This window comes from Macadamia integrifolia, unplaced genomic scaffold (assembly GCF_013358625.1).
Source record: "Macadamia integrifolia cultivar HAES 741 unplaced genomic scaffold, SCU_Mint_v3 scaffold1601, whole genome shotgun sequence".
Lineage (NCBI taxonomy): Eukaryota > Viridiplantae > Streptophyta > Magnoliopsida > Proteales > Proteaceae > Macadamia > Macadamia integrifolia.
The window spans coordinates 78,709-90,693 of NW_024868274.1; the positions used below are offsets into that span (position 1 = coordinate 78,709).

An 11,985-nucleotide genomic window follows, 5' to 3' on the forward strand; every position below is an offset into this window, starting at 1 on the left:
CTGTTAACTTATGAGTCCACTTGATGAGTCATCAATTATAACCGAAGGAGGATGCTAGCTGATCTTTTGGGAAGATAAGCCACATTAACCACTCTTGATTGGATTCATGCTTTGAAAATTCAGATCTGTATCCTCTTATTCCTCCAATTTATGATTTTCAAACAAGGTTAATTCCAATTAAACCGAATACAATCAATTCAAGCAAAGTTTGACTAATTCTTGGATGATTCTAAAATGATTCAAACCAGAATCAACATAGACCAATCCTTCTTAGAGCTTTTAAACGTTGATAATAACAATACTAATCAATGTCCCATCTTGTACTTAAATCCTTCCCTTATTGATGCTTCTATGTGCGAATGAATTCTCATTGGTCTCAGTGTTGATGCATGACCACGCTACCTTTGAGGGAACCTCTCCCTTAATTAAAAACAAAATAAATATAAAAAAATCACTATTTTTCAATCTTAATTCTTTCATTGACTTCTAAATAAGAAAAAGTCCAAATCAAAATACCTTTCAGTGATTGGGTGGCATTGCAAATACCAAATTATTGGGTCAACGAGATTAATGTGAGTAAGCCATCTCCCTATCTATCTGGTGGTCTCTACAAGGATGTGTGAAGACTGAGACCAAAATCTTTTGTTTCCCATGAGGAGGAGTTTTGGATTATTGATTTTCTCTTCCTTTCTTGTCCTTGTAGTATTATCACAAGCCCAAATTAGTTTCCATAAATTGCTCACGTGTTTCAATTTCCAGGGAGAATGGGTCCCACTCTCGAATATCAAAACAGATAAATTGCTATTATGAACGGTGAAGATGAGCTGATGGGTGGAGATTACAACACATAGGATGACTCAAGTGTACGGAATCTCAAACTGAGGCCCAATTATCCTTGGACACGTGGCTATCTAGGGTCTCCAAAACCCACCTGAGTTTCAATCGCAGTTTGCAACCTCAATATTAATAATTAAATACCTCTCACTTTCTCTCTCTATCTCTGTGTATTTCTCTTCATTCCTTGATTGTTTTGGTACGCCCTTCGTTCCCTTTCGTCTCTGTTCGTTATCAGATCTGAATCGTATTTAAACCCTTAAAGTTAGAGACTTTTTTTTTTTTTTTAATCTTTTGCACTGAAGAGAGCTTGGATCACACCATTGAAGTGACCACCTTGTTCTGGATTGAAGAAAGAGCTAGCTCTGTAATTTAATCAAGAGGCGGAAAACGGTAATGTTCAGAGCCTCCGTGAGCTGAGAATTGCTTTGTAATCCAATTTTTTTTTTGAGTTTGGGATAAGGGTTTCGTTCTTTTTTGTTTATATACTTTTTTTTCTTAATGGGTTTCTGGGTTTTGGTATCCTTTAATGAGTTCTCTGTTTCTTAACTGAGCAGAAAGGTTCTATCTATTTCTAATTATTCATTTTTTTGGTATATAAGTTAATTATGAGAAAGAAAAAAAAAAAGAATCAATGGGTTTTCTCTTGTTGCATGTTGGGTTCCCCCCCCCCCCCCCCTCCTCTCTCTCTCTCCCTTGATTTCTTGAAAGAGAGCTATGTTCTGTTTTTTTTTTCATGGCTGGAGAATTTCGGTACTGGAAATTGCAGGACAACTCTTCAAGAAAATCTAAGCAAACCCATGTAGCGATCAGCTTATGTTGGACTCTTTTATGTTTAGCTGTTTCTATATCAGGTCACAGTTTTTCTTGATATCTATTTGTTATAATGACCATGTAAAAGAATTAATCCCGTTTTCTTGTTGTTGTAGTAGGGAGTATCATTGACATGCAGGGAACTCCTTAGAATCCTCTTAGTTCATGTATGAAGGCGTAATCAGACATTCGTTATACTATTCATGCTAGTTCTGGTTCGGTTCTGCAATTAACAATGTCCAGTGGAGAGGTCAGAAGGGTTTCACGCCAAGATATACAATTGGTAAGAAATTTTTGAGCTTCCTGACTTCTTTTAACGAATATGTCTATCACAAGATGGATATTCTGTTTAGTTTTACCATTAAAATTGTTCTGTTTATTGTAGCTTTTTCAATGCCTATTGGATATACATGCTTGGGGTTTGTTACATTTGCCCCTCTCAGACCCTGCAGTAGTGGGAGCCTTGTGCACTGGGTTGCTCTTTCATTTTTTTATCTTTTACATCATATTATTTGCTAGCGTCATTGAAACAACATCGACTTAAATCTGTTTTTCATCACCATTCTGTTTCTCAGTAGGATCTTGGTATTTAAAAGTTTTCATTATATGTTTTTCGTGTTTCCTCTATCTTGTAAACAAAAGGCCAGAATAGTATTTGGAGCTCCAAAGAGCTCAGAATTGCTTTTTCATTCTCTCATGCTCTTGTTTATGAGTTTTTGTTAATTTTCTTTCATCGTCTTTTTTCCCCCTCATAGATGGATTTCTAATTTCAACTTTCCTCTTATGTTCATCTTTGTCCATTCGTTGATGTTGCAGAAAGGTATATTCCTATTTTCTGATTATTTCTGAGTAGTGGGTCCCCTGATTTCATAAAGCGACATCTGTTCTCTTTGCTGGTCTTGCAGTAGTGTCCCTTACTTTACTTGGATGCAAAACTTCCATACCCAACCTAAGCCCACAGTTGCTTACTGAGTTGTGTAATGCTTTGATAATTCTTCTTGCTTTGGGCTTTGGTTGCTTGGCTTCAGTTGAAATGTGGGTTACTTGTCAGTTTTTAGGTTGACAGCTTTTCACTCTAGTCAGCTCGTGTTGGCTTTCAACCTGATGAAAAATGCACTCGTTATGGGTTGATTTGTTAATTTTTCTAATCTCCTAGATGCATTGTTTCATCTGTTTGTGAATGCTTGATTTGAGCGTTAGATGTTTTTAATGCCTTCTGGTGTAGATGTTGGTTACTCACTGGGAGAATCGTTCGAGTTTCTTATGGTTAGATATTTGCAAATCATTCATTTTGACATTAAGAGTTCCCTAATAAAATTTATTAGTGAGGAATTGAGGATAAATTGATAATGATATTGTTACATCCATTTATCCCAAAAGGTCAACTGTTAGGTAAAGGCTACAACAATGTATATCAATGCATAATACCCCTCCCCCTGTACGTGCAGGCGCACACACACACACACATACACACAGAGCTTTGCATGTGATGCCATCATGTGGCACAAGGTATAGAGGCCCAAGGCATAGGGGCAAAAGAACACATAACACAAACCCATTGTACTTACTAGGGATTGAACACTCGACCTCTTGGTTTTGATAACATGTTACAAACGTTTTGTGCCAAATGCTCCAGCGGCTGTTGGATAAATGCTACAATAATGTATATCATAGTTGTCAAGGCATCACCTAGGTGTCTGGATGGGTTTCCAAGGCTGGGCGGTCACCCGCCTTATTCTAACATAACAAGGCAGGCACCTTGGGTGGACTAGGCGTTTCCTTGGGACGCCTAGGTCCTTGGGCAGTCAATTTTTTTTATTTACATTTTTTTTGCTCTAAATAATGTTGTTTTATCATTGTAATTGGCTTGTGTACAAGTTTGTGTATAGAGGAGAATCATGGGATCGTTTAGTACCCAAATAAATAAATTAAGAAAGAAATTAAACTTCACGAGTTTAGTTCTCATGTTTACTACATTTTTTCTGCCTCTAAATAATGTTGTTACTGTAATGATGTTGCTAGATATAGTGGCTAATTAGTGCATAGATCCAATTTATATTGTTGTTGCTGTAACGTTGTAAGCATTATTATATTATTTTTATACTAGATATAATGTATACAAAAATTACAAAAAAACACACACACACACACACACACACAAGGCATGCCTAGGGTACCTAGGCGGACGCCTTGTCGCCTAAGCGTGTGGGAGGCCTTACAACGCCTTGGGTTGCTTTAGGGCCTTGATAATTATAATATCAACACACAACAGGTACAAAATTCATTTAAAAAAAGACACTTCATTTCTCATCATCCCTCTTCTTCTTCTATGACTAACTACTCCCCTTGCTTTAACTTGTTTGGACAAAGATCAGGTCAGCTGCTCCACAGCCATGTGACGAGCTCAATTCAATTTTCATTCAACTCTAATCTCTCCTCTCAATAACAATGGGAGGTTTACTTATCATGGAAAAAAAGGACTCCTAATCTAAACCTAGAAACATACTTGTCAAGGTGTGGCCTTGATTTTTTTTACCGTACTTCATCACCTTGGGTCACCTTATGTTGATATCCTTGCCTAAAATAGAATTAGAAAGCAACTCAAACTAGGAAACCGCTAAACAAGGCTCCAGCATATCTAACTCTAAAATATAATAGAATAAAATGAAATTGAAGATCTTAGGCCCGGGAAATAAACTGGATGAGATTAAAACTTCTGCTGTGGAGTTTTTTGTTCAGCTCTTTAGGCCCTATATCTCCCCTCCCTCTTTCCCATTCCAGATGGCCTCTCTTATAAGGCTAACCAAGCTCCTGGTCCCCATTGGCTTTAGTATGAGTTTCTTATCTTCTTGTTTATCAAAGTGAACCTTATCAAATCCCTTATGAGCTTCTTCTTTAACCCTAGTCAGATGAAAGGAATCAATCATACCTTCCTCTGTCTCATTCCCAAGGAAGAAGGAGCTTCTTCCATTTTGACTTCCGTCTTCTGCAAATTCATGGCTAAAGTCCTGGCTAATAAACTTAAGCTGGTTGTTGATTCTCTAATTAGTGAAAACCAATCAGCTTTTGTTCCTAGTCGTTGTGTTTCTGACAACATCCTCCTCTGTCATGAGATTGTGAGAGATTTTGATGGGAAAAAACCATTCCCTTGCTGCTTTCATAAAGATATATATATATATATATATTCATAAAGCTTTTGACTCCTTAAGACGGGGCTTTATAGTTAATGTCATAAATAAGATGGCTTTTCCCCCCTACTTTCACTAACTGTGTATACCACTACATTTCCTCTTCCCATGTCTCAGCGATTGCCAACGGAAGCTCTGCTGAATTTTTTCCCTCGTCTAATGGCATCCGCTAGGGCTGTCCCCTCTCCCCCTACATTTTCACTTTAGCCCTTGAAGTCCTCTCTAGAAGCATCCAATCCTATACAGATCAGCACAGCTCATTATACCTTGCCCAAATGTAAGGCCTTAAAAATACTCTCCCATCTTGCCTTTGTCGTTTTCTTCAAGGCTGACACTCTTTCGGCTTAATATTTTATGTCATATCTGAGGCAGCTTGGGACTTGAGAATATGTCTGTGCTTTACATAAATCTTACTAAATCCCTCTTGTTCTTATATAAGGTTTTTGGAGAGCTTAAGTGTTTCCTGAAGGAGTTGATTGGTTTCTCTATTGGGCTACTTCTGGTTAAAAACCTTGGATTGCCTTTGACCCCTCCAAATTGACTGCTCTTCATTGTACCCCCATGCTTGACCTCATGCGTAAGAGGCTCTAACTTTGGAAGGGTAAATTACTTTCTTATGTGAGCCAGCTTGAGTTGATTAGATCGGTTCTTCAGTCCACCTACATTTATTGGTCCGACATTTTGGGTCTTCCTCAGGTAGTCAATGTGAAGCTTGAAGCCCTCATATGCTCTTTTCTTTGGAAAGGATCCGATTGCTCTACATTCCTTGACCCCATCTCTTGGGCCTTAGTTTGTCTCCCTAAAGATGAGGGAGGATTGGAGTTAAGGCATATAAAGATATCAACTTGTCCAATGTTCTCAAGTTGATTTGGAGGTTAGCCTTGAAAATAAAGACTATTTGGGTTGATTGGGTCTACTCTAGACATCTTTGGAAAGACTCTATTTGAATGGCTGCCCTGTCATCAGATATTTCTTGGGTTTGGAGAAGATTTTGAAGCTTAGGCCCCTTGCCTTAGGCACTATCACCTCCTTAATTGATTATGGTGCTTACACTAGACTTTGGTTGGATGACTAGCACCCTCTTGGCTTCCTTCTTCATTTAGTTGGTGATAGATCTACTATAGTTTGGGTTTTGATAGAATGGCCATGGTCTCTGTGATCATCCAGGGTGATGCCTAGGCTCCTCCCATCTTCTCGCCTCAGTTCGGCCTTATTTGGTTTGACCTCTTGAGTACCTTAGGACTCTTACTGGCAGGGGAGATCGAGTTGCTTGGTTTGATCCTCTTCGGGTCTTTTTAGCTTGAAGTTTTGTTGCAATCTTCTAAGATCTCAAGGTCCAGTTGTTCTTTAACGTAGTCTTTCCTCTGAAGACACATTACTGTCCCTTTTTCTTGCATCCTATGCGAGTATGCCTCTAAAGAAATGGATCATCTCTTCTTCATATGCCCTTCTCCTCTAGGATTTGGTCTTGGCTTCTTTCTCGTTGTTGTCTTGATAGAGGACATGTTTTGCCTTTTTAGCGTGAGTGGATTTGTGTGTGAATTGACTTTTGGAGGGTCCTTTATTTGTGACCATGTGGGTAAACTTGCTTTTGATGCTGATATTCATCATATTTGGTTGGAGTGTAACCTCAGAAGATGGACTTCTAACTTTAGATCTTTTCAGCAGATTTGGGACTCCATCTCCTTTGACATCAGAAGTATATTGTCTGCGGTCCCCTTTAGATGTGTTGACTCTCCTAAAAACAAGCATATTGTACCCTCTTGGAATGCCTCCCACTCCTTCTAAAGTGGGTGCGTTGCTGTACTTTTTTCCTTTTGGTTCTCTTTGTATATTCTCCCCTCTGGGCCTCTGTTTCTTCACTCTTTAGTAATGAGTTTTTATTCAAAAAAAAAAAAAGTGATAAACCTTTGGAGGTAGAACGTCAGACTGCACCATATCTATCAACCCAGCAATGGAATACGTGAGCAATACTTATCATGGATTTTGAGATTGGTGTTGTTTACCTAAATAACCTTGTATGGATTGGGTGTGGCTCTATCTTCAACCAAGCTTGCCAAAGACATCTTAGAAATGATGTTAGTACAATCATGGTTCAAGAACTCGACCGATATGGTTGAAATTTCGCATGTTTCGACCGTATCGTAGGAGACCGATATCATATATCCTGTGACTTTAAAAAGTCACGGGTTTTGATGAAAAATTCCATATTTCGACCGAAACATGGGAAATTTTGATTGAACCACTTGGTTCGACCGTTTAGGTGGCTCTTATATAAGATACTTTGAAAAGAAACCAAGGCTCCTATTCTAAGAAATTCCACCTTCTCCCCCTTACTTTTTTCTCTATGGAGTGGGAAACTTGGGGAAAAACTCAAGATTTCCACTTTGTGCCCAACAAAATTGAATCTAAGGCTGGATCTTGCTTGATCTACATAAGGAAGGCAGCTTTGGATGATTTGTATTATGTATTATGCGTTATGTATTGATGTAGATTGTAGACTATATATAGTTTAGACTATTTAGTTATATAGTATAGTTTCAAACTTTTAGTCAACAACTCAGCATACATTACCAAACTTTTGGTTCACCCCACAAGCATGTCTTTGTGTTTTTTTTTTTTAAACTAATTATGTGAATTGTTAGAAATGTCTAAAATATGATGTACACAAAAGATCAAGCAAAAAAAAAAACACAGTTTGGGGGTCGAAACCAAAGTTTTCACCCACCGGGAAAAATTCCCTGGTTTCCTCAAAATTTTTTGGGTTTCGACCAAAATTTCGGTCTCCCCAAGGGTCGAAACCCGATACCTTGAGTACAATTGCCTCAATCAATCACCATAGTACATAAAATCATTGCACTTTTACCCTGGTTATGGAAAATTTTGTTATAATGCCAATCATCCTCTTCAAAGATTTTATATGTAGCCAAAAGAGGATGAAAAATTAGTAAGGCTATTGTTCCTCATCACTATAACTATTACCGCTTCCCTGGGCTCACGCTTTGCCTCTAGATAAAATATCTCATTCTTCCAGTTCTCTTTTGATGCACTAGATATAAGATTGTTCTTATCAGAAAAAAGGTACCAGACAGTTAGCACATTAAGCAGAAAAATGTCCATACCCCTTGGACTTGAAGCATTGTATCTCTACCGTTGGCTTCGAAGTAGTTCTGTTAGATCGATGCCCACGAGGAGTATAATGGGCTGGAAGATGCCATAGGAGACCCTTTAACTTGTGGTTAACTAAATGGCTTCTTTGGTTAAGAATGGTACTTGCACCATCACCCTTGGAGAAAGCTTCTGGGAAGCTCTTCTAATTATAAGGCCTTTTTAGACTCTCCTTTATCTGATATGCTACTTGTACCGCATCATTCATCATAGGCAGCCGACTGTAGCCAATCCCGCACTAATTTGAGGGTGCAGCCTGTTCCAAAACTGTGCAACTAACACCTCTTCATCCCACCCAAGGTCATACCTAGTGGCTAAGTAGTAGACCTTTTCCAGATACTCCTCAACGGTCATACTATCATGTCTCAGCTGTGAGAACTGAAGGTGCATACAATGCTTGTAGTCTGGAGGCAAATATCTCTGATTCATGGCTTATCTCATTTCAGCCCAAATGTTGACTAACTTGATGCCTAGGGTTCGTTTTTTGCTGTTGATACTTGATCAGGAAAATTTGAGCCATACTCCATCTTGGCTTCAATAGATAAGAGGTTCCTGGCCTTCGTCAAACCATACCATCATAAGAAAAACTTATGGACATTAGTCCAGTCAAGGTATTGTTCAGGATTGTTATCCCCGTAGAAGTCAATAACATCCAACTTGACCTCTCTTTCATCTCCATAAGGAGGATCATCAAGAGGTCGACGAGCTCTATATGATGGTGGTGGTGGTGGGGCAATGTGAAATGGGACCCCTTGTTGAGAGCCTATACTCCCTCTGACAGAATTCAAATCCTGCTGATTGGGAGGAATGTAAGTTGTTAGCAGAGATTGGATGTGACGACCCCAAACCTGACCTAGGGTTCTTGGACATCAACGGTCCACAAGATCTTAAGTTCTAGGCGATAATGAATCGGAGTAGCATCCGCACACAACATAAGTGCAAGTAAGAGTTAACTAAACTAATATAATATTAAAATTCAAAGTTAAATTATCTATTCCAAATTTCAAACTTAAAGTAGTGGATTAAATTACGTCTTCAAAGTCTAACTCAAAGTCTACATCATTTAAAAATAAAAATCATGGTCTTCTTCGAATCCATGAGCAATGTCCTTTTGCTGATCAACAATAGATTCAACATTCACGTCCTCTCCATAGTAGTCCTCACTAATGTCATCTATAAGTTATGAGGGTAAGTCTCTGGGAAGAAACTTAGTAAGTAGAACCACCACACTAAACAGGTTTGAAACAACGATCATACAATCAATAATAAGAAAGACATATATAGTATAATATAATTAAAAAAAAAAAAAAAACAAAAGAACAAGCATATCACACTTACTTACATTGCTATATTTATATTGCCGCGTAAGTATATGTGATGACTCAAAAGAAACTAATCAAGTAATTCACAATATCATCCATGAATGGCCAATGCATCACGCTTCCATTCAACATATAGAAACTCATAGAAGCTATGTAATGTCCAACCCCTCAAAGACCACGTCATACCTCCCGAAGGTCAAGTAACAATTGGTAGATCCTGCCGATGGTAGGTTGCATCATCTAGTAGTTCATAGTTTTACTAAGAAAAAGTCCAATGAATCAATCCTCACCTCAACATTATAATGCAAATGTTGATAAGGCGAGATAACAATAATAGTCACCCAAAAACGAAAAATATATATAAATACAAACAAGTTCAGAATTCAAGTGTGATTAATACTCTCATTCCACCCTAGTTAGTCTCTATGTGAACATGAAATCAGTTTCAGTTTTTGTAAAAATCATCAAAATAATTATAAATAACAAAGCAATGATCAAAGAAGTCTCACTACCCTCCATCAATGCCTGTAACGTAAAACATTATTACCACAACAAACACCTCTCATACATCAAAACAGTAAATTTATGTAAATAGTGTTTTTGAAAAATATGCATAGACAAAAACTCATGTGGTATAAGAATTATGTAATGCACATAGTACACTACTCCGTGCAATCATAATCGCAACTTAACATGTAATATTAGTAATTGACATTATGTAATCAATGCTCCATTTAGAAAATTCTATTATGTACATATAATGCAAATTATGAAACAAAATTCAATTTGATTTCTCATTCTCTCATGCACATAAAATTAGGTTTGCAAAAATCAGATTTTTAATGTCAAAACACCATGAAATTCAAGTTTAGAATAGATCTACTATTCATAAAATTCTCTTTTGGATAATCTTATAAGCATAAGCAAGTTAGGGTAGAGGTTCCACTCACCTTGATGTCGTTCCCAAAATTCTGCCTTAACCTATTTTGCCTACTGCTATAGAAAAATAGAAAATAAATACCTTTGGAATTTCAAATAAGTTGAAATTAGATTCCATTGAAGCCTAACTCATATATATATATATATATAACATCAAAAAGACCTTCTCAGGTCAGGTACCAATGCCCCTAAAAAAGGTATTCAGACTGTAACAGATTGTGTTTAATAAATTTGAAAAATTCATTAAACCACTTTCCCTAACTCAAATCACTTCCAAATTTTTGAGGAATTTAGAAGACTCATAAAAGTTATGATAAAAAAATCAAATAAAAACTCAAAGTTTATATTACTCTGTCACTACCCCCATTCTCGGGTATAAATTACTTCCCTGACTGTGACTTATCTGAGTACATGAATTTTTCTGTGTATCAAATCAACTTTGAATTTAATGAAAATTTTAGGAGGTCACATAAACACATGTATATACTCCCAATAATTATTTCAGATCATAAAACAGTCCCTAATTATATTCAATAATATGAACAATCTCGGATTACTGTTCTGTCCAACCCAGAAAATACTGTTAACATATCAAAATCTTATTTTCTCTCTCATCAAACTAATAATCTAGAATCCTATACCTTTAAATCATGATCTATCCCCCAAATAGAACATAAAAAGTAATTAAATCATGCTAAAAACTCTTTATCTTGAAAATCGTTCAAACCGTTGATTTCTACTCATTTTTCTTCTTTTTCCTTCTCCTCTTTCTTCACCACAATACCTTTTTTTTTTCTTTTTGATTTTTCTTAAATAGAGGGTGAGAGGTAATACAGTCACATTTTTTGCTTCTATTTCCCCTCCCTAATTCATCTCCAAGTCTATCTCTACCTTTTCTACTTCATTTCTAACTCTCTCTTCCTCTATTTAGTCACAATTGATCTCCAACTCTTTCTCTCACTTTTCTTAATTTATTTTACTTACTTAATGCTCATGACTATCTAAATTTCAAAAGGAAAGCCTTCAATTGTTAATTATTAATTAGCAATAATTAGTTAGTTCTTATCCACTTGTTAGTTAATTGTCCATGTGGATAATAAGTTAATATATGTGTATATATATTATTCTTAAATAAATAAGTCAATATTAAGGTTAAGATTATGATCAGATAATTAAAAGAAAAGTCAAATTATGGTCCAATGAAAAAATGGTAAATCAGGGTTCAAGGGCAAAATGGTAATTTCTAAGGCAAAAACCTTTTTTTGCACTTACCAAATACTGATGCATCCTTAATGGTCTGGTATCCCCACTTTAAATCACCCTGACCCTACAATGGTTAAAAGACAAAAATACCCCTAATTAGATTTCAGGATATATATATATATATATATTTTAACTTATTATCTACATGACCTATTAACTAACAAGTGGATTAGACCTAACTAACTAACAACCTTAACTAACTAATAGTTGTTAATTAATAATTAACAGTTGAAGGCTTTCCTAATAAAGTTGGGGACTTTACTTTTGAAATTTAGATAGCCTTGAGCATAAAATAAGTGAGATAAAAGTGAGAAAGAGATGGAGATCAATTGTGACTAGAATAGAGGAAGAGAGAGAGAGAGAGAGAGAGAGAGAGAGAGAGAGAGAGAGAGAGAGAAGTAGGAAAGGTAGGGATAGGCTTGGAGATTTGGAGATGAATTGGGGAGGGGAAAGGGAAG

General features: G+C 36.7%; 1 protein-coding gene across 2 annotated transcripts in view; it reads left to right on the forward strand.

Moving 5' to 3' along the window:
* The first annotated feature begins 971 nt into the window (after positions 1–971).
* Positions 972–11,985, forward strand: part of LOC122064305 — a 21,362-nt gene continuing 10,348 nt past the window's right edge. The window contains exons 1-2 of one of the 2 annotated variants that reach the window (XM_042628013.1): positions 972–1,227; positions 1,764–1,930. In XM_042628013.1, coding sequence (XP_042483947.1) covers positions 1,883–1,930 — 48 coding nt within the window. In that variant the 5' untranslated portion in view covers positions 972–1,227; positions 1,764–1,882. The remainder of the gene's footprint in view (positions 1,228–1,763; positions 1,931–11,985) is intronic. The other variant, XM_042628012.1, reaches the window with a different exon arrangement.